The following is a 23,080-nucleotide window of genomic DNA, read 5'->3' as shown; positions in this document are numbered from 1 at the left end:
TTTCTTAAGCATCTCAAGATCACACAGGAATATGTGAGATGCAGCAGGCATGCTCGTGGCTCTCCCTCAGGAGACTATGAACTATTTTTAAGGAGAGGAAGAAGGAGGGGATGTAAGAAAGGAAGAAGAATGAGTTTTTACGGTGTCATCTGTACTCAGTTCCCTAATCCTCTTTAAAGTCACAACTCTCTACGGATGAGGTCGGCAGCTAGGTTCACGCACGCTCACGATTGCAGCTGGGATCTGGATCTGAGGGAAGCATGTAAGCATGACACATAATAAAGAAATCAGTTTCTTTGCATGGGGCCTATGGCCAAGCTCCATGAAGTCTTAAGACCCAGAAATTATACTTAAAAATTTTGTGAATATGATTTGTGCATTTTCATAGGCAGAGTCTTTGTAATTTTTACAAGACTCCAAAAAGATGTACAAGGCCCAGCAAAGTTTAAGAAGCCTTTCATCAGAAATGGTAACCAGGTGCAAATGGCACTGTACTATATTCTTTCATATTCAGGATCCTCTTTGAGGAAGCCAAGGACTCCCTGGTCATCAGCCAGCGTTTTACATCTTTATAAAGCAAAATACAAATCCCTGTCTTTGCCTGTAGAAGATACTAATGTTGCAGATACCAAAAAAAATTATTTACTTTTTTTGCATTTTGCAAATGAACTGGAATATATAGCGGAAAGCATATCTTAACATCTGATGTCACCTGTATTTGGTACTATATTCAGAAACTCCTCCACAGGCTGCTTTAATCTAGATACCATCTTCCTTTTCTAGGTACAGTGAAAAAAAGGAAGTTTAAAAATCACTATGTTGCTCCGCAGAAAACTGTCATCTTCTTAAAACCACAAAGTTAGGCAAATGCTAACACTTCAAATAAGATTCTAGGGGCCTGTGAATCATGAGGCACAATAATAACTAGATTCCAATGGAATAATGATGGTTAGATAGCAGAGTGAAAAATAATGAGGTGAACAGAAGTGAGGTGGCTCCCACTGGTTCACAGTGTTTTTACTCTCCGAAAGGAAAAAGCAAAAGTAAATCCGATTACAAGCTTCTCTGAACCTTCACTGCTCTCCTGACAATCTGTCTCTCTTCGTCATCTCCGGCTGCAGCAGTGTCATGGCCTCCCACCACCCGCATAGTGAAATGGTACCAAGTCCCAAGGGCCTGGTTAAAGAAACTGAAGTTTCAACCCCTGAACCAGCTTAGGAGGCAATTAGTTGTGGTCCACAGAGGAGAACCTCACTCTCAGTGACAGTGACAACAGCAGGGTGAAGGGGAGGATGCTGATGGGGGTGACAGGGTGGTGGTGGTGATGGATGAAGGACTCCTTGATCAGAAAAATAATTAGATCAAAAAAATTCACTTTTAAAATTGAATTTGTCAAAGCAAAGGACTGCTTCCTATTTATATTGTACTCTGTATTTGCTATCTAATTTTGTATCCTGAGTAACTAGCATAATGCTTGGTATAGGATTTAGTAGGTGCTGAGTCTTTTTTGTTTTTTCTTCTGAGACAAAGTCTTCCTCTGTCGCCCAGGCTGGAGTGCAGCGGCAAGATCTCGGTTCACTGCAGTCTCCACCTCCTGGGTTCAAGTGATTCTCCTGCCTCAGCTTCCTGAGTAGCTGGGATTACAGGCACATGCCACCACGCCCGGCTAATTTTTGTACATTTACTAGAGACAAGGTTTCACCATGCTGGTCAGGCTGGTCTTGAACTCTTGACCTCAACTGATCCGCCTGCCTCAGCCTTCCAAAGTGCTGGGATTACAGGCGTGAGCCACCGTGCCCGGCCGAATCTGTTTTTTAAATTGCATTTTTGCTACTTGCTTTTTCTTGGTCACCGTAACTTCTTAGAAAACCATTTGTTCTGCTGTGATGCAAAGGTAAACTGTGGCTCTGCACTGTGACGATCTCTGATAGTCCAAAATGTGCAAATTAAGCTTTACTATAAATATTAAACCACCTTTTAGTCCCAGTTTCTGTGTACTACTGGGGCTTTTCATCTATTTTGAGAAAGACAGAGCAGAATTTGTGTTTTGGTATTCAAAGACAAATTAGGTTAGAAGGCAAATTCAAACCATGCCTTAAAGACATTCAATAAATGGAAAGGCTGCGTCAAGGAAGGGCAGGTTTACATCTCCATAGGTTCAGTCAATTTTGCTTCTTATTAATTTAAGGGAGAAAGAAAGAATTACTGGACATTTTTGGGAGAGATGAAATCTTAAAACTCAAGGACACTCAGCAGGACTCAATCTCTCAACATGAAGCTCTAGGTGAGTTTAATCGTCTTTCTTTTTTTAACCAACTCTCTAAAATCTAAAGAATGGATTTGACTTGCATTTATGGTTGTCCTCATGCTAGCCTGGACCAAATAAATATTTAGAAATGGTAAATGCCCAGGAACCAACTTTCAATTCTCGTTATATAAACTATGGTGAAGATTACATTAAGCAAACTCATATGTTAAGGAGGAGCATTTTAATTTTGGAGGCTTAATGTTTAAATGATACATAAGATAGCATATTCAAAATATTTGGAAAGATGAACTTTAACTGAGAGAGGAGAGGCAGGAAAGCATGGCTCAGAGAGGATGGAAAATTGCCTGTAAGACTCTATAGCTGGGTACATGTTATGACTGATACACAGCTCTTCTTCGAATGAAAATGTATTCAATAGTGGAAGTAGTGTTTATGTTGGATCTATCAATGCTCCTTTGTCCAGGGAAGCTTCCATCTGATAAATGATCAAATTATAAACTTTATTTTTGTTGTACTACAATCATACTCTACATTCTGGATGCAAAAGCAGAAGGGGATCTCAAATTTCAGGTGGGGGCAATGAACTTCAATTTTGAGTAAAAGGAGGTAGAATTTCAATTACAAAATACACTGGGCTGGGCACCGTGGCTCATGCCTGTAACCCCAGTGCTTTGGGAGGCCGAGGTGGGTGGATCACCTGACGTCAGGAGTTCAGGACAGCCTGGCTAACATGGTGAAACCCTGTCTCTACTAAAAATACAAAAATTAGCTGGTCATGGTGGCACACACCTGTGATCCCAGCTACTTGGGAGGCTGAGGCAGGAGAATTGCTTGAACCTGGGAGGTGGAGGCTGCAGGCTGCAGTGAGCTGAGATTGCACCACTGCACTCCAGCCTGGGCAACAAAGTGAGACCTTGTCTCAAAAAACAAAAACAAAAACAACACACACACACACACACACACACACACACACACACACACAATATAGATAGATAGATAGATAGATATAGATAGAGATTAGATCATCTTAAGTGTTTGTAAGTGTTGTTTAAAAAGATAACTTAAAATTCAGGTTTCAACTTTTACCGTCTACCCCTATCTGCTACATACATCTTGTCTTGCCAAAAAGCTAGTCGGGGTAAAGTCCAAATAAAGAGAGGAAGAAAAGATCTTCATCATTCCAGTGGGAAGAAAATACAGGTTGAGTATTTCTTACCTGAAATGCCTGAGGCCAGAAGTGTTTCGAATTTTGAACATTTTCGAAGTTTGGAATATTTGGGTTACATATACTTACCCGCTGAGCAACCCGAGTCCAGAAATCTGAAACGCTCCAAGCATCATGTCTGCACTCAAAAAGTTACAGATTTTGGAGCATTTTGGATTTTGAATTAGGGATATTTAACTTGTATTTCTTTTTATGCTTCTCTTTACTAAAAAACATTACTGACAAATTTAACAGCTTTTGAACCAATATGTGAAACTCGACAACTATTCCTGGATAAAGTTTTCCACTTAGAAAGTCATTCATAAGCCACAATTTCACTGAAAATAAAAAAATTATTATACTTTAATAAGTATGCACATCCAGGGAACACTATAGATTTAACTCTCATTTTAATTCATTATCCATCTCTATTTTTCACATTGGTGACCTTTGCTGGTCTTTTAATGGCGGCTTAGAAGATTATAAGATTATTCTCTCAGAGGGTCCACTTCAAAGTGGGATCTGCTGCTAAATACAAATGAATTTAAGACCTCCTTCATCATCTTCCATTGAGTGATATACATCATAACTTAGGAATTCATTAAAAATACTAAAATAAAAGGCAACACAAAGTGAAAAAGAAATATGTATTAAAACTGAAAAGATTTCAAATGTAAAATCAGCCTGTTTTGCCTTAACTGTAGTGTGATATGTTCTGAACTTAGGATTTCACTCTTCTTTAGAATAAGAAAATTATAATACTCGAATTTGTAACTTTAACATTTAAAATTCACCCCTTGGCAGAGATGAATTTAAATTCTATAAGTATGTAAACTCTCAATTATGACCATATTCCATACTTTATTCTGTTCATTAGCACATGGCACACTGAAATCGAAACTGTAGGTTCAGTTTCCACACAGATCAACTTTGTATCTTCCTGTGAATGTAAGTGCCCACACACTACCAGAGAAGTAACTTGGACACTGCTTTGGAGTCAGACAGACCTGGGCTGGAATTCCAACTTGTCCACTGTTAGGCTTGCAAATATGGGTAAATGACTCAAGCATTCTGAGCCTCAGTTTCCTTTTCTATAAAATGTAGATAATACCTGTCTCAATGTCATTATCCTGAGATAAGTATAAACTGAATTAGGTATAACATGTTTGCAAAGAATTCGGAGCAGTGCCATGCATAGGCCCTTGACAGGTTTCAGCAGGTTCTGAGGGCGCCCTTGCAGTCTGAGGTTAGTACGGGCACTGGGTGGAGAATGGCATGCAGTGGTCAGAATGCTCTGTCTAGGAAAAAAGACTGCTTATTGCCATCCAACTGACTTACATACTTTAATAAGCAAGGACAGTCCTGGGTCCTGGGAGTCTCTATTCTATAGTAAACGTTTTCACACACACTTTATTTTGGAAGGGTGGTGACTTTTATTTAACTCTCCACCCAAACCTTCACAAAAATAGCTTTATGACATAGAAACAAGAATGTTATTGCCCTCATATACGAAGCCATTAGTATACTTCCCTTGAAAGATGTAGGTCTTTCATTCCACTTCTTACCTTTTCAATTTTTTCATCCAGCATTCTGAAGAATTCTTGTTGGCTTTCAGAGATGTGCATGCTGAAAGACAAAGGGTAGTTAAGTGCGTATTTCAGTGCTTTGCTAAACCTGGTCCCCTCAAGGGAAAAATGCTGAGATGCTGAGTCCCCAGACTTTGGGGCAGACATTTACTTCCTGCAGACTTTTCCACTGAAATACTCTGAAGTTACACTTAGGATAAATAGTACAGTTGTCCTGCAAATGTGTTTCATAATAGTCTATCAGTGCCTATGACTTAAAGGAAGACAATTTCCTTTCAATGTACAGATGCTATTTATAGTAATGTTACTAGGAGCTTCATGCCAAATTCATTCTTCAGATACACATTTGTGATTTTTTAAAAAACGCATGAGCAAGCAGCACACGGCATATTTCAACACTGCATTGAAAAGAAAAGAAAAATAAAAAAGAAAACGTATCCCAGTTATTGTATTGAAACACATATTTTACAAAGGTTGTCAGTGTCAGCATGATCTCCAGCTGACTATCGGTGTGGGCTGGTGGCAATCAAGCCGAGGACGTACAGATGACTTATATTACTCCTGAGCACTTTCTGCAATGGTGGCAGCAGATACCCTCTGAAAACACAATTCAATTGGAATGTGGGAGAACGCATGTCTGAGTAGCATTTGCTCTGTGTTTCCTGTCCTGTGGCATTTAACAGCTTACTTAGTGAGACAGCTGACATGTCTGGTGGAGACAAAAATAAGATGGAAAGGAGAGCCGGGATGAATTAGAGATGGGAAGGCATGGGGTGGTATGGGGCTTAGCGGTAACTTGGTCTTAATGACAGTTGTTTCTACCTAGCAGATAGCTGTGGGTGTTCCAAGGAGGTGAGGGACGCTGGATAAGAGACGTTATCACACAGCGTTTCCTTCGGTTACTATCAGTGCCTACTGGTTGTCCTGTCTGAGGAACGGGGTGGAGTGTGGGCTCTGGAATGGCTTCTTTCCGTTATACCCAAGTGTGATGAGAAGCCCATCAGATGGACCCTTTAACATCATGTCTTATCCTTTAGGGGCCACAGGGAGGGGCACAAGTGACCTGAAACCTTCCAAACCTCCTGTGACAGACAGTGGAACCTGAAGCTCAGAGGAAGTTTTTTTTTCCCCTCTGTGTAAAAGCAACATTTAAAATCCGTGAGCAATGACATCAACTCGGCTATCAAAGAAAAACAATGTACATATCTGATACCATTAATCAATTTTCATGGTTTACAAAGCACTTTCACATATATCATGTAATTTTTCTGCCTTTTATCTGATCATTTAAACAAGGTCAATGTTTTGTTTGGGAAACACGCCCTCTCTTATTGCAGGTTTGAAAGGCAGAGCAGAATCTGGGATGATGAGAGTACATTAAACGGTCTCCTCTCTGTAGATCTTGGGAAGAAAAGCCAGTTTGCATAGCTGAGTTTTCCCAGGTTCTTCATGTTTTCACTGTCTCAAGCACCAAAACATTTTTTATTTGAGCCATGTTGGATGCAAATCTTTCTAAATGTCATACTCTCATAATAGAGGATCTCTCTCATAAACATTTCTTAGCTTTCGCTTAATAATGAGAGGCCATTTCCATGCTCTTACATTACAATGCTCTTCTGTAATACTGTGATACCCAGAACCACTAGATGGGTTGAGCTGGTTCGCTTTAAGCAAAATGGCTTCAATCTCCAGGGCATTTGTTTTTTGCCTGCTTTTGAGGTTCTTCTCTCATCTCTTCTTGTCGGTGTGGTGTCCATCCTCTTTCAGCTTTCTTCCCAGTTGCTGCTTCCACTCTATGTGGAAACAGCACAGCCAAGTTGGTTAGAGTTGTGTGTAAAATTAGTATAAACAGACTCCGACGGGGAGCCTGGGGCTTTCTTGTGAGTGGAAACATCCATACTCTGTCACCTGTTCTGGCTGCTCAGGCTCCTTTTGAATGTCTTTTATGTTCATGGCCACGGTCTTAAGAAGTCAGTTTGCTGGACAGCTCCAGGTTCCAGATGGGAAAGGCATTAAGATCTCTCTCTCTCTCTCTCTCTCAATCTCTCTCTCTCTTTTTGGCGGAGTCTTGCTCTGTCGCCTGGGCTGGAATGCAATGGTGCAATCCTGGCTCACTGCAACCTCTGCCTCCCAGGTTCAAGCGATTCTCCTTTCTCCTGCCTCAGCCTCCTGAGTAGCTGGGACTACAGGGGTGAGCCATCATGTCCAGCTAATTTTTTGCATTTTTAGTAGAGATAATGTTTCACCATGTAGGCCAGGCTAGTCTCAAACTCCTGACCTCAGGTGATCCACTCGCCTCAGCCTCCCAAAGTGCTGGGATTACAGGTGTGAGCCACTGCGCCTGGCCAGATTGCTCTCTCTTAATATAGGTAACTGGATAGATAGACAACCATATGTATATGATGCCCCAGAAATGTTGTCCTAGAAAATATTCCAGAGACCTCAAAAAAAATGGCATTTTTAGGATTTGATGTTCATTGCAGAAACTCACTGGTTGGGAGTTTTTAGCATATATTGCCTTGAATATAACAGGAGGGCAAAAAATATTTCTTAATTAATTGACAGAGTCCTCCTATCTAAATTCATGTGATTCATGACCCCTCACTGAAGCATCGGAGTTTGTCAGCATGGGTGATGTGCAGGGCCTGAGTCCTTATCTATAAAACCAGGGCTGGTCTCTGGGGTCCCTTCTGTCTGTAATTGTCACTAACTTCCATTAGCTCCTTTATTTAAATATTACAACAAGAAAACATCCATGTTTGGTCAGTACTCATACATATGCATATGAGAGGAACAAGAGGGGGAATTTTTAAATAAAAGTACCTCTGCAAATGCATCTGCCATCTCTGTGATCAAGAATGCACTTATCACAGGGTAAGGGGTCCCTATCAGGAGCTTGAGACCAAAAGTGCTGGCTAAGGATCTTGGGATGCTCATACGGGAAAGCAACCACAAAACTCTCAGGGGTTTCAGCTTTGTGTTGTCCCATGATATAGCAATGCTGCCTGCTTTTGCTTTGTCTAAGATCATTAGAACACGCCTGCCTGCCTTTGCCACATCCTATAACCTACGAAGAAGAGGCACACACCAGACTGAGTCACTGTCTTCACATCTTCAAGTACAGTGCATGGGTTGTGTTAGAAAAGACTGAATGGAAGGGAGCTTTGTGATTGTCAAAACCTGGAGCACCAGACAGGCTCCTCCAGATAGCCTGCATGCTCACTGGAAGCGACAGAGACTGTCAGACATGGCCAGGGGAGCAAATACCCACACGGGTCACCTGTGCATCGTCTCTGGTGGGGTGTCATCTGAAAGCATGAGGCCTATGCCACAGTTCTCCAAGTGCTTCAGACAGAAGCAGAGTAATTTCTTCAATGGGGCAGAGACAGAATTTCCACTCTGACAAAATAAATTACCCCATATCAACTGATTCCCCTCTTCCCATGTGGAAGAAATCTGAGTTTTCTCTTCCCATGTGGAAGAAACTTATCCACACAGTGGCATGAGTATGTGTCTACTTCAAGAGTACAAACTGCACCGTGGAAAACAGCCCCTGTGTAAAGACTTGATTCTAAAATCCTTTCTGATACACATTTTGATGATTGTGAGTGGGGGAGACGAGGAGAAAAAGCTCATTGGCTTTCTATTTTTTTTTCAAGGTATTAGAAAGGGATCACTGAATTGTTTATGACTTAAGTTTATAAAGGATGGATAATTGATTCTAAGATTTATTAATATTCACTTACAAAAGCCTGCACTTTGGTACCTGACTTAGCCAACAAGGCTCGATGATTTTGGTAATTCCTATTTCTCTCTAGTAACTAAAACTCAACCTTGAAAACTCAGTGCGCCACTGGAACACTCCCTGTGGCCTGTAGCGCTGACAAAGCTCTTGTGAGTTAACTCTGCACCCTCAAACACTCTTCTTCCTGAGACATCTCAGCTTTATGGGACTAGGGATGACAATACTATGACATCTTAATGCAAATTAAACAAATTAATGAATGGTGGGCAGAATGGGCTTTAGAGCTAAAAGATATGGGGCTTTCACTTTTAGTGTCTTAAAAATTAAAATTTGCAAATGATAAAAAGTTAAGCCCAAAAGTATGAGGAGACAAAGTCCTAATTCCCTAATACCTCACCAGTGAAGCAGGGCAGAATAAGCCACCTTAAGATATGACCACTTTGGCATAAGGATTATTTTGAGCTAAAGGCAACTGAAAACAGCAGGTGCAGGAGGCGAATTCTGACCTACTCATTTCTTCCTGAAAGTACAAGATGAAGCTCCCATGTGAACAATGCCCTCCCAAGACCAGGAGGAGAGAAACATTCTTATCACCAGTGACAGGGAGTTAAGGCCAAGAGAACTCTGTGCTAAGAGGCCTTGTTAAAATAATTCTTTGCTTCCTTTAGTCTCCCCACATATTTCAGGTGGTTTTCCACAACTGCCTGTTTGTTCAACCTAGTATACAAATATGTGGGTTTCGTCACTTCCTGGGTCTTCCTATAGGGGCTCCCATGTACATGCAGAAATTGATATGCTTTTCTCCTGTTAAATCTGTCTGATGTCAATTTAATTCTCAGGCCCAGCCAGAAACCGAGAGGGTCGGCGTAAAGTTCTGCCTCCCCTGCAAAACTGGAATTCAGTTCCAAGTGGGTTCCTGGTAAATCTTGGCCTGAATACAGTATTTTCTTCATGATCATCATTAGTTTTCAATTGGACCTCAGGAAAACAGATTCATCCTAACCCTCATTCTGTGGCAGATATCTACTAGTAGTTCATGTATAGCTCACTTTTACTTATTTTGTTAATTACTTCATTTTTTAAAAGTAGCATAATAAACACCTGTGAAATCAAAAATAAAAACAAACAAAAGCGAGGATCTTGACAACAACCATAGCTGACCCCATGTTAGCTCCTATTCGCGTGTGTATTTCCACAACCCAATGCAACTATCACTCCCTCACTTTGCTTTTCTACAGTTTTAACACATCTCTATGTGTGCCTTTAAAAGACAGGTTATTTCAGTTGTGTTTAACTTTATTAAGAGTGCATCACGTTCTATGTAATCTTTCAGGACTTACTCTTTTCTTGTAATATTATACTGCCAGGGCCCATCCAATATTGTGCATTGCTGCTGTGCATCTGGTTGAACTGCTGACTGATATCCCATTGTGTGAATATAGTGTAGTGCATTCACACCACCTCCTGTGAAAGGCATTTGGATTGTTTCTATTATTTAAGGCATTCTTACCAAGTGCCAGATGATGTGATAAGCAGTGAGCATACCCTATTTCATTTGTTCTCCAGGCCCACAAAACGGGATTTTTCACTTCCAGTTCTCTCTGAGAAAACTGAAGGTCAAAGACAGTGGGTCACTTGCTTGATATCAAATTAAAGCATTAAATGAAGGTATGAGGATGATCTGCCTTTATGGTATGGCATTGTCCTTCCACTCATGGGGAAAAAGAAGCATCATCTTATTTCATGCATCTGTATAGTAAATTGATCCTATATGTCAGCAAGTAGGAAAGTAAAACTCTTCTCTTGGCCCTCCAGGAAGATTTCTTAATTGAATTCCAGGCATCTAATGTTCTGATTCACAGTTTAAAATACATATACACATGTGTCCACGTACATGTACACACACACACACACACACACACACACACACACACACAGAGCATGCTGCTGTGTGGAAAACAGAATTTTCTCCTCTGAAAGCTTCAGCACACACCAGTCTGTGAAGTGTGCTGCTTCAGAGTGTCAAAGTTAAGTAAGTATTCTTTCAAACAGAAAGGAGAAATTCTCCTCCATTCAATCTCTCTTTATAACTCTGAGATAAGGGAAGTATTTAAAAATAGTGTATTTCAGACATCTTGGATGACAAGGTGGTTTGGCTGTGTTATCAGATATCTGCTGTCCCCAAAGGCAGATAAAGTGGAGGAAAGTGATCAGCAGTGAAGTGGGCTAGGGAGGTGGTGGCTGCAGCACATTTACCCGAGGGTGAAAACATCAGCCGCATCATTACACTGACGTGGTAAATGGTAAGTGGATTTTAACATGTCCAGTTTTCTTTGAAAGTAAAAATTAAATCACAGAGCCCATTACCTACCCCCTGAGGTCTCCTAACTGCGACACCACAGTGGCCATGGCAGCAGCGATTCCACAGACACTGAGCCAGGTTAAAGTGATTATGAACTAGGTAATTTTCGTTGCAATCTTTTGGAAGAACCAGAGATAACATACCTTCTTCTGCTTATGATTTCGATTTATGGGGCTATCCATATATACATGTAATAGCCAAATTTATTTTGGGGTAGGGGGGTGACTGTCAAATGTACCAGTGTCATTGGTACTCTCAAGAAATTGGTTTGCATTTAGGTGGAACACCACAACAGATTTGTAGCCTCTGGGATAACACAGCCTCTTTGAAGCAGAGGACAGCTTCAAAGTCATACAAAGTACATTTTATCATTAAGGTTAGAGTCAGTTCTAGAACAATCTAGAAAACTACTAATTATTGTTTTTAACTTGAACAGGCATTGACCTTTTAAATCAAACATTTAGGTATAGTCATCTGTTGGTATTCAACAATCATATTTTCAAGTTTCTACTGTAAGTGGGAAAATGTATTAGGCACTCTATAGATCCTCATGTGATATATTCTTTTTTTTCCAAGTTAAAATTTTTTCTTTTCAACTTTCCAATTGTGATATACCTAATACACAGAAGACATATAATGCTATTTGTACATTTTTTGCATAATAAAAATTGAACGCTCACGTAATTACCACCCAGATTAAGAAATAGAGCCTCTGGTTCCACTGTCTTCCATTTGGTCAGAAAGAACTAAAGCCTTTTCATTTCCTTATATCTCTTTATTGTTTTATCATATACTAATTTACAACACATGCCTTAGTTCTGCCTGTTTTTTGTTTTACTTTATATCAATGAAATCATATACAGGCATGCACTGCTGCTTACTCTACTGCTCATCTTTATATTTACGAGATTCCTCTATCATGATCTATGTACCTATAGTCACTCATTTTCACTGATGTATAGTATTCCCATCACAAGAAGATGTCACAGTTTAGTTACCCATTATATTTTCAATGAACATTTGGGTTTTACCTTTAAGAGTTTCTTACTTTTAATGCAGTCATATTAATTAATGATTTTCCTTAAGACCTACATCCTTTGTGTCTTATTCAAAATTCTTCCCTACCTCATGGTCATAGTGATATTCTTCTCTGTTTTCTTCTAACTGGCCTACAAAGTCAGCTTTGTCACGTATTGTACGTCTGTTTGCTTTATTCTGTTCTGTTACACCAAACCACACTTTCTCAATTACTAAAGCTTTATATTATAGGTCTTGATTGTCTGGTAGGCAAAATGGGATTCACTCTGAATTCACATTTTTAGCTTTAAAAACAATACAGTTGGCCCATGGTATCTGCGGGGGTTGGTTCCAGGACCTCTCTGCAGATACCAAAATCTGCAGATGCTCAAGTCCCTGATATAAAATGGCATAGTATTTGTATAACCCCCACACTTCCTCCCGTATACTCTAAATCATCTCTAGATTACTTATAATACCTAATACAGTGCCTACACGACATTTCATTCACATGAATTCAACATAGTACTTGGTGTGTGGCAAGTTCAAGTTTTGTTTTTTGGAACTTTGTAGAATTATTATTTTTTGAATATTTTTGATCCATGGTTAGCTAAATCCACAGATGCAGAATCCATGGACATGGAAGGCCAAGTATATAAGGAAAACAGGAACTAGAACTTACTTTGCTCGGGGTTGATGAACTAATCCCGGAACCTCTTTATTAGTTTTAAGTCTGACATTTGAGCTGGCACTTTTTTCCTGAAACACATAAGCACACACATATAAAAGACAGGATTAGAATCCACAATTAAACGAGTGCATAAGTTTTCATCACAGAAACATTCAATCTGTTTAGAGCCCTACATCATATCTGGTTACCTCACAAGGGCAAAAGTCCTTGCAAAGATGACACACACAGAACAGGTAGAACCTGTCAAACAGGAAACATTGCTATGAAAAGAGAAATTCGCTTTATAACAACCATGACTTTGTTTAGAAAACAATGTGCAGTTAATATTTAATTCTTTAACACTAATAGTAATGAATCAAAGAACAGAAGATCTAGTGTCAAGAGAAACAACAGCAATACAATCACAGCCTTTGTTCACTTGCTCAGGTTAGTTGACTTCCAAGCAATTTATTTGTAAAAGACAACTGCACTTACTGAGATGTAAAGTTTGCTGAAGGTCCTAGCCGTGACAGGAACAGGAACGTGACTAAAACCCACAACAGATGCTGAGATTGAATTCAATTGAATTAATACAATTCAATCCTAGCCTGCATTCAAGAAACACTTCTTTTTGGCTTTTAGCTTGACCTGATTTCTTATTTCCAATAACTAGCCACATAGGAAGGAAATGCCCTCAAATCTTAAAATGTTAGTATTTCAGTAAAAACATGATCTCAATAATACTACTGCTCTGTTTTTCAACATTATCTTAAAAAGATATTCAAGATGCTTTGTAATTTGCTTGCAAAACATACTCCTAAAATGAAAGGAAAGACCACTTTGAACCTATGTAACATGTGACTATATACACTCAAAGAACTTGAGGTATGGCCAAGTCTAGAGTGAGGAATAAAAACTGTCACGGGCCCACGCAACATTCTCATCACATGCAGAGTGATGTGGGATGACACATAAGACAGATAGACCCAAATGAGCTCTTTTAGAGGTCCTATTTCTCTTAGGACAGCAGAAACCACTTAAGTCAGTGAAACTCCAATGACTTACATATGCTGTTGTTTGTTATTAACCATCAAACATGAACTACACGTGCCTATGATCAGTACTCCAAAAAATAAGTGATTCTGTTTGTGTTCTTTTAGGAAAAGAAACAATCAGAAATTTCTTGCGGTCTGTCTTACCTTCTTTACCTTACACTAACTTAAGAATGTTTTCATGAACATTTAAGAAGGATGAAACATATATTGTTCTGTCTGCTGATGTAAGTCAAGGAATAGCAGATGAACACTCCTAATCTTTTATAGAGCAGGCAGGAGAAATGAGAAAACCCAAATGCACTCACACCAGAAGGGCAGGGCCCATGTCTTTTCTTTAACACATGGGGTTGGAGCCTGGCACTTCATGGAAAGCACACAGCAAATACTGGTGAATGAATGAACAATGTCAACAAGTCATTAACTTGTTTTTAAAAGTTAGAGGTCAAAATAGCTCAAATGTAGTCTCTTTGTAGGACTGAAGATGTAGGTTCCTTCCAAGTTGGTCCTTTTCTTTTTTAAATCTTATGGTGTCTTAGATTAAACACTGATAATGAACAAGACCTTATCCTCTTTCTCTTTCACATAATTTCCACCACTCTTTGAGCTTAAAAGAAATGCACTGTAATTTTAAACATTGCTGAGGCAGGAAAGTGACTTCTAATTCTAAAAATACAAAGGATATACAGTGGTATACTGTTTAAATTCCATTTACTTAACCGCACCCTTGAAAACGATGTTGCCTCACCAAGTCTTTCTTAAAAACCCATTCTGTGGTTGCTAAGTAAGGAATGATCTCCCCAAACAACAGGACTCAATGGACAAGCAGGATTGAGAACAAGCTGGCCCTCAGTAATGTATCACTCCCAGAAGTGCACTTCCAGGGCCAAAAGTGAGACAGAGGCAACGGGAGGAAAAGTAGCTTTGGATTTCCCATATAATTACAAAAACCTTTCTTCTTCTGTGCATTTACAATGTGTTTGCTCATTTTTACAAATTTTCACTTACCAAGACCAACAATAACCACTCACTGAGCACCTACTGTAAGTCAGGCATTATTCTAAGCACTTACACATATTAATTTTAACATTAATAAGTATATATATTATATGTGCATATATATATATGTATATATAATTTTAACATTATTAAATATATATATTATATATATACATATTAACTCATTTTTATGCCTACAATACCTCTCACAGATGGGTACCATTATTATCCCCATTTTATAGATGAGGAAGTTGAGGCATACAGTGGTGAAGCACTTACCTGAGATCATACAAGTAATAAGCAGTAGCATGGGGATTTAAACCCAAACAGCCTGGCCCCAAACTCCATGCTATTCGCTACTAGGCAAGTATTTCTCAAGCTTTTTAGTATCAAGACCCTTTTACCTATAATCTCCAAATTTGGATACATTTCATTGTACAATATTAAAAAATTACATTTGTTAACATCACCATCAGTCTCAGAAAACCGTTGACTGAAGCTGTCAAGCTCAAGGTAGTGAATATAAGTTTTCCTAACTTCCAGATTTTGTTTAAAATTTGAATTTTAACCCTTTCCGGCGGTGACGACCTACCCACGCGAACATGCCTCTCGCAAAGGATCTCCTTCATCCCTCTCCAGAAGAGGAGAAGAGGAAACACAAGAAGAAACGCCTGGTGCAGAGCCCCAATTCCTACTTCATGGATGTGAAATGCCCAGGATGCTATAAAATCACCACGGTCTTCAGCCATGCACAAACGGTAGTTTTGTGTGTTGGCTGCTCCACTGTCCTCTGCCAGCCTACAGGAGGAAAAGCAAGGCTTACAGAAGGATGTTCTTTCAGGAGGAAGCAGCACTAAAAGCACTCTGAATCAAGATGAGTGGGAAACCATCTCAATAAACACATTTTGGATTAAAAAAAAAAAATTTGAATTTTATCACTGGCAAGAGATACTGTTAATTATTCTTCTTGAAGTGTCAGGCTCTCTTCATTCTTTTTTAAGAAAGTGATTTACCAAATATCAGGTCTGAATATCCATAATTTATCTGCCAGAGAGATATATTTTTAAAATAGAGATGATGTCCCATAAAAAACAACTGCTAGCTGGTTGCGGTGGCTCATGCCTGTAATCCCAGCACTTTGGGAGGCCAAGGCAGGTGGATCACGAGGTCAAGAGATCGAGACCATTCTGGTCAACATGGTGAAACCCCATCTCTACTAAAAATACAAAAAATTATCTGGGCATGGTGGCGCGTGCCTGTAATCCCAGCTACTCAGGAGGCTGAGGCAGGAGAATTGCCTGAACCCAGGAGGTGGAGGTTGCGGTGAGCCGAGATCGCGCCATTGCACTCCAGTCTGGGTAACAAGAGCGAAACTCCGTCTCAAAAAAAAAAAAAGAAAAAAAAAAACCTGCTAGTTCAGCTTGCAATTCAATCAACTACAGAGGTGTTTTCTCTGTGATAACCATCTAACTTGGACATGCAGAAGAAATGTTTTATGCATACTTCCCACTTCATCACACAGGCTATTAAAAAGATATGCATCCAAAGTCTCAGGATACAAAATCAATGTACAAAAATTACTAGTGGCTGGGCACAGTGACTCATGCTTGTAATCCCAGCACTTTGGGAGGCAGGCAGATTATATGAGATCGGGAGTTCCTGACCAGCCTGGCCAACATGGTGAAACCCCATCTCTACAAAATACAAAAATACAAAAATTAGCCAGGCATGGTGACATGTACCTGTAATCCCAGCTACTCGGGAAGCTAAGGCAGTAGAATCAATCACACCACTGCACTACAGCCTAGGTAACAGAGCAAGACTGTCTCAAAAAACAACAACAAAACCCCTCCCCCAAAAAAACAAAAATCACTAGCACTCCTATACACCAACAACAGTCATACCAAGAGCTAAATTAGGAATGCAGTCCCATTCACAATTCACACACACACACACACACACACACACACACACACACCCCCTAGGAATATAGCTAACCAGGGAGGTGAAAGATCTCTATGAGAACTGTAAAACACTGCTCAAAGAAATCAGACATGACACAAATGAAAAAAACATTTCATGCTTATGGATAGGAAGAATCAATATTGTTAAAATGGCCATACTGTCCAAAGCAATTTATAGATTCAATACTATTTCTATTAAACTACCAATGTCTTCACAGAACTAGAAAAAACTAATTTAAAATTCATATGGAACCAAAACAAGGGCCCAAGGAAAAACAACTATCCGAAGGAAAAGGAACAAAGCTGGAGGTATCATGCTACCTGACTTCAAACAACTCTACAGAGCAACAGCAACCAAAATAGCAGGTCCTGGTACAAAAACACACATAGACCAATGGAACAAAACAGAGAACCCAGAAATAAGGCTGCACACCTACAACGACCAAAACAGAGAACCCAGAAATAAGGCTGCACACCTACAACGACCTGATCTTTGACAAACCTGACAATAACAAGCAATAGGGCAAGGATTCCCTATACAATAAATGGTCCTGGGATAACTGGCTAGCCATATGCAGAAGCTTAAAACAGGACCCCCTCCTTGCATGATATACACAAATTAACTCAAGATGGATTCAAGACTTAAATGTAAAACCCAAAACTATAAAAACCCTGGAAGACAACCTAGGCAACAGCATTCTGGACATAGGAATGAGCAAAGATTTCATGATAAAGACACCAAAAACAACTGCAACAAAAGCAAAAATTGACAAACGGAATCTAATTAAAGAGCTTTTGCTCAGCAAAACAAAACAGAACGAAAAACTATAATCAGAGTGAACAGACAAACTACAAAATGGGAGAAAAATTTTGCAAACTGCATTTGATAAGGTCTAATATCCAGCATCAATAAGGAATTTAAACAAATTTACAAGAAAAAAACCCCCAAACAATCCCCATTAAAAAGTGGGCAAAAGACATGAATAAACACTTCTCAAAAGAAGATAGACGTGGCCAGTTAAAAAAATTCACAATTCACACACTTAATATCACTGATCATTAGAGAAATGCAAATCAAAACCATAATGAGATACCACCTTGTATCAGTTAGAATGGCTATTAAAAAGTTGAAAAATAACAGATGCTATTGAGGTTGTGGAGAAAAAGGAACACTTACACACTGTTGGTGGGAGTGTAAATTAATTCAACCATTGTGAAAGACAGTGTGGCAATTCCTCAAAGATCTAAAAACAGAACTACCATTTGACCCAGTAATCCCTTTACTGATTATATACCCAAAGGAATATAAATCATTTTCTCATAAAGACACATGCATGCATATGTTCATTACAGCACCACTCACAATAGCAAAGACTTGGAATCAACCTAAATGCTCATGAGTGGCAGACTGAATAAAGAAAATATGGTACATATACACCACGGAATACCATGCAGCCACAAATAAGAACGAGGTCATGTCCTTTGTAGGAACATGGATGGAGCTGGAGGTCATTATCCTTAGCAAACTAAAAGAGGAACAAAAACCAAGTATCACATGTTCTCAACTATAACTGGGAGCTAAATGATGAGAACACAGGCACAAATAGAGGGGAACATCACACACCGGGACCTATTATGGGGTGGAGGGTGGGTGGTGGAAGAGGATCAGGAAAAATAACTAATGGGTACTAGGCTTAATACCTGGGTGACAAAATAATCTGTACAACAAACCCCTGTGACATGCATTTACCTATGTAACAAACCTGCACAAGTATTCTTGAACTGAAAATAAAAGTTAAATAAAAAAAGGTATGCATCCAAACCACAACATTTTATAAAATTAAATAATTTTTACTGCTTCATTGAGGGCATTCGTAAGTGAAAATGGAAGGGATGTTTATACTATGAGTCCACAGTGGTGGAGAATACAATGACTACTGATAAGGTTTGATGCCAATGCCTTGGTTTAGGCTAAGGCACCAGCAGTTTACCTTACTGTTGCTGTTGCACCATCGGTGCATATGTCAACACCGTGAAAAAGGCAAATAGCCTCTTCGTATCACTAGAAAAATGGCCTCTTAGTATCACTAGAAGAAAACTAGAGTTTCAAGAACTCCCTGAGAAAGTGTCAGGGACCCCCAAGAGGTCTAACGGACCACACTTTGACCACAGCGCCTCTCTATTTCTTTTGCACAGAAAAGAAATATTAATTACGTAATTATGCTATATGCTTTATTTTTAAAAACAAATATTTAACAGCCTCATGGGGGTAAAATTTACATTCTATGAAATTTCTCCACTACAACTCTATAATTAAATGATTTCAGTAAATTTATTGAGGTGTGCAGTCATCACCACAATCCAGTTTCAACATAGTGCTATCATACCAGAAAGTGTCTTTATCAGCATTTACAGGTTATCTCTGCTCTTGTTCATAGTGCTGGGGAACCACAGATCTGCTTTCTGTCTCTCAAAAATTTGCCTTTTCTAGATTCTTATGAAATCACACAATATTAAGCCTTTTATGCCTAGCATTGTCCACCTGGCATACTGTTTCTGAGATTCATCCAAATTGTAGCATATGATGGTATTTTATTTATTTCTATTGCTAAATAATATTCCAGTGTATGGATACACCACATTTTGTTCATCTACCCATCCCCTGATGGACACTGGTATTGTTTTTAGTTTGTGCTTATTATGAATAGTGGTGTTATGAATATTCAGATAAAAGTCTTTTTGTAGACATGTTTTCATTTCTCTTAGGTAGATTCCTAGGAGTAGAACTGAGAGATTACATAGGAAGTTTATGTTTCACTACTTAAGATCTTCCAAACTGTTTTCCAAGGTGGCTGTACCATTTTACATTCCATCAACAGTGCACAATGGTTGTAGTTTCTCCACATCTGCACCACCAACACTTGTATTGTCTTTTCAACTACTGTCATTCTAGGGAGTGTGTAGTGTGGTATCTCATTGTGGGTTTTATTTATTTAAAAAACATGATTTTTCAGGCTTGTTATATTTGTGTATCCTTCAGAAAACCCACCTTGGGAGCACTTGTATACTTACTGGTTGGCAATATTTGGATAAAGAAGTCAGTTTTATTTGTTTATAAACATTTAACTTCTACTTTGGAATTTGTTTGTTGGGGAAAGGTAAGTTTAAAGAGACCTGCTTTCTTAAAAAAAAGAAGAACAACAAGCAAACAAACCAACAGGGCTGGAAGGAGGAGGAAGAAGAAAGTGGTGAGAGCAGTGAGACATGTGGTTCAGTATTAGAAGCCGCTCGGATGGAGCACACCCAGCAGAGGGGGCTGAGAGCCATGCAATGTCTGAGGTGCCCCAGAAATAGGAAAAGAGACTTAACTGTGAGATGACAGATGAAGTAACTAAGATATTGTTTCTCTTAGTAAGAAAAATCTATTTTAATGGTATTTGACACTTGTGAACTAAGTACTCTCCCTAAAATAAACTGAGACCAACTGCGACTAAGATAAAGGCTTTTGACAGGGCCCTCCACAGGCAGTTCGTTTTTCATGACCCATCCACACTTGAATCAGAATCATCTGGGATGTGTGTTAAAATAGGGATTCCCAGGTCCCACTCAAGACATTCCAAGTGGGCGTCCGTGGAATTGAAGCCCAAGAATCTGCATTTTAAACAAGAGTCTTAGGTTATTCTTAACTCAAAAAAGTTTGAGAACTTCTATTTCAGAGGAAAGAGTCTTTACACTTAGTATTTCCCCATTGGGCTCTCTACAGAGCTTTCAACCTAAGCCTTGGGGCTCTGCGGAGTTGCCTCAGGGTCAACAGGGAGACCCACTAGACCAGCACAACTTTTAACTTTTTTTATTATTAATATGTAGGGGCTCAATCAATTGGGAAAAACATCCATTTCTCAAAAATGTTTGCTAACTACTGTGAGGTAGTGACAGATTTATTTAAATAGCAAATCAAACAAGTTTTTCCTTTGCCTGGAGTAATTTTATTTCTTTATGAACAGAACACACTTGTCAGTGTCTAGAGTAAACTGATCGTTCTCTTCTTAGTTTCTCCGATGCTGAAGACAAACTCACTGTACTTAGGCTGTTGTTGCAAGCTTCCCAATCCCTTATTCTCTTTGGTGTCTCCCAAAGGGAAAGTGAAAATGCCAAGAGGATCTTCAAGACATTCTTGGCTGGGCGCGGTGGCACGCCTGTAATCCCAGCATTTTAGGAGGCTGAGGCGGGAGAATTACTTGAGGTCAGGAGTTTGAGACCAGCCTGATCAACATGGTAAAACCCCATCTCCACTAAAAATACAAAAATTAGCCGGGCATAGTGGTGTGCACCTACAATCCCAGCTACTCGGGAGGCTGAGGCAGGAGAATCGCTTGAAACCAGGTTGCAGAGGTTGCAGGGAGCCAAGATCGTGCCATTGCACTCTAGCCTGGGCGACAGAGCAAGACTCGGTTTCAAAACAAAACCAAACAAAACCATTCCCTCAAACCTCACCTTTTTAATTCTGAAGGGAACAACACAATGTTCGGGATGCTGATTGAAAGCATTGTTTGCAATGGATGGAACTGCTTTTCTCCTGTCACTTCTTTGCCTTTTTTATCCCACTCAGTCTGAGAAAGTTGTTGCCCTGTAAGGTTCCCTTTGCAGATGGGTTCTGAATTGATAGAGTGGAGAGGAATCTCATTTTCTTTTTCTGGGTCCAGCAATAGGAAGTCTGTCTTATAGAGAAATCTCAGGGGCCAGATGGATGCTGGAGGCCTAGAGAAAAGTAGTGGAGATTAGAGTCTCAGCTCCTGGGACTGTTAACGAGGGCCCTACACAGAGAGGAGACACAAAAGCACTAAAGAGAAACTCTCAAAGGGTGTGCCCCGCACACAGACTGTGAGCACATGTGTGTATATCTGCACAACTGCATTTCAGAAGCAGATGAAAACCAGAAAAAGTAAATACTTTAAAAACTAAAAGCAAGAGATTTGTGGGGAGGTACACACACATTTTAAAAATTTGGCTATAAAATAAGTAATCATTCTAGCTTTGGGGGAGTAACCCATAGGATGCAATCTCTAAGAAAACAATCCCATTTGATGTTTTATACTTGATTTTCTGAAACGGTAATAACATGAGATAAGACACTGTTTCCTTCAAATACAAAGAAATTTTATCTTATCTTCTGAAAGATGGTGATCAGAGAAGCCATCTTGACTCTCAGAATTTCGGGATGTTTACAAATGAAAAGGCCCAAGCTATCAGATGCAACTATTAACTTGGGCTACCAGTATCAATACAATTACCTGAAGCCAACACTTCCATTACAATTACCTGTCCACAGAGATTATTAGACTTATTAGTATTTTGTTACAATTAGTAATAATAAAGTTGTTGTGTAAAGCCTCAGCTTTCTGGAGGCTTTTAATTTTTTCTATAAATTAAAATACGGCCACATATCTCATTTTATATCAAGCAAACATGAAGTGGGGCAAATCAGTTTTAAAGCACCTAATATTTTTCACAAAGTTGCTTTTCAAGGTAGACTGCAAACATTTAAAATCTTAGGAAAGTAAACAGAGTTGTAAAAAAAATTGCTCAGAACAGATTTAATTGCATACCCACAAATTTTTTAAAGTCATGGAGTTACCATGTCAATAATTAAAGGAAATGGCTATGCTACAAGTTCCACTGGGAATTAGAAGTTAAGGCTATTTCAAAAAGATAAAACATCCCCAAGTTTTTCCAAAAAGTATTATATGTACACACAGAAAATCAGCCAACTTGAAAGAACCACAATCAGTTTTTGCCCACAGTGTTTTTATTAGTCAGGATAGGGTAGGTTATGGTGTAGTAAAAAATGACCCCCAATACTAGTTGTTTATCTCCTGCACATGCTGCGCATACCCCACAGACTGCAGGATAGCTCTGCTTAATCTAATCACTTAGCGACTTGGGTTAATGGAGGCCCCATGTCAACAGGTGCTTTCATAATCACCGTGGCTGGAGTTCAGCAAGGGTTAGATGTTCCTATTTACTTGGCCAAAGCATGTCACAGGACCATATCTAAATTCAAGAGAGTAGAAAAAATATATAAACGGTCTTCAAAAAGTTCCTGGAGAACATATATTATGAAAAGATTATTCAGGGTTTTTAAATATTTTTTCACCAAAATAAATTCATACTGAGTAGTTATAACATGTTTGAGCAGAATCAAGTTCAAGGCA

At 39.3% G+C, this 23,080-nt stretch overlaps 2 protein-coding genes across 3 annotated transcripts in view; one reads left to right on the top strand and one right to left on the bottom strand.

Annotated features, from left to right (window-relative positions):
* CUNH1orf21 (chromosome unknown C1orf21 homolog) overlaps positions 1–23,080 on the bottom strand; it is a 237,903-nt gene that overhangs the window by 16,514 nt on the left and 198,309 nt on the right. For both annotated transcript variants that reach the window (XM_021668072.2, XM_021668071.2), the window contains 2 exons: positions 12,866–12,942; positions 5,039–5,099 (listed from right to left, as the gene is read on the bottom strand). In XM_021668072.2, coding sequence (XP_021523747.1) covers positions 5,039–5,099; positions 12,866–12,942 — 138 coding nt within the window. The remainder of the gene's footprint in view (positions 1–5,038; positions 5,100–12,865; positions 12,943–23,080) is intronic.
* LOC105711656 (small ribosomal subunit protein eS27) lies at positions 15,458–15,818 on the top strand. The gene has a single exon (XM_012444460.3). It carries the CDS (start codon positions 15,507–15,509, stop codon positions 15,759–15,761), a length of 255 nt encoding a protein of 84 aa, XP_012299883.2. The 5' UTR covers positions 15,458–15,506; the 3' UTR covers positions 15,762–15,818.

This window comes from Aotus nancymaae, unplaced genomic scaffold (genome assembly GCF_030222135.1).
Source record: "Aotus nancymaae isolate 86718 unplaced genomic scaffold, 86718_ANA_hifiasm-v0.15.2.pri h1tg000108l, whole genome shotgun sequence".
Lineage (NCBI taxonomy): Eukaryota > Metazoa > Chordata > Mammalia > Primates > Aotidae > Aotus > Aotus nancymaae.
Note: the sequence above shows the minus strand (reverse complement) of the source record. Positions and strands in the feature narration are given on the sequence as shown.

Coding starts and splice junctions, on each gene's coding strand:
- LOC105711656 (XM_012444460.3), top strand. CDS start 15,507: ATGCCTCTCGCAAAGGATCTCCTTCATCCCTCTCCAGAAGAGGAGAAG.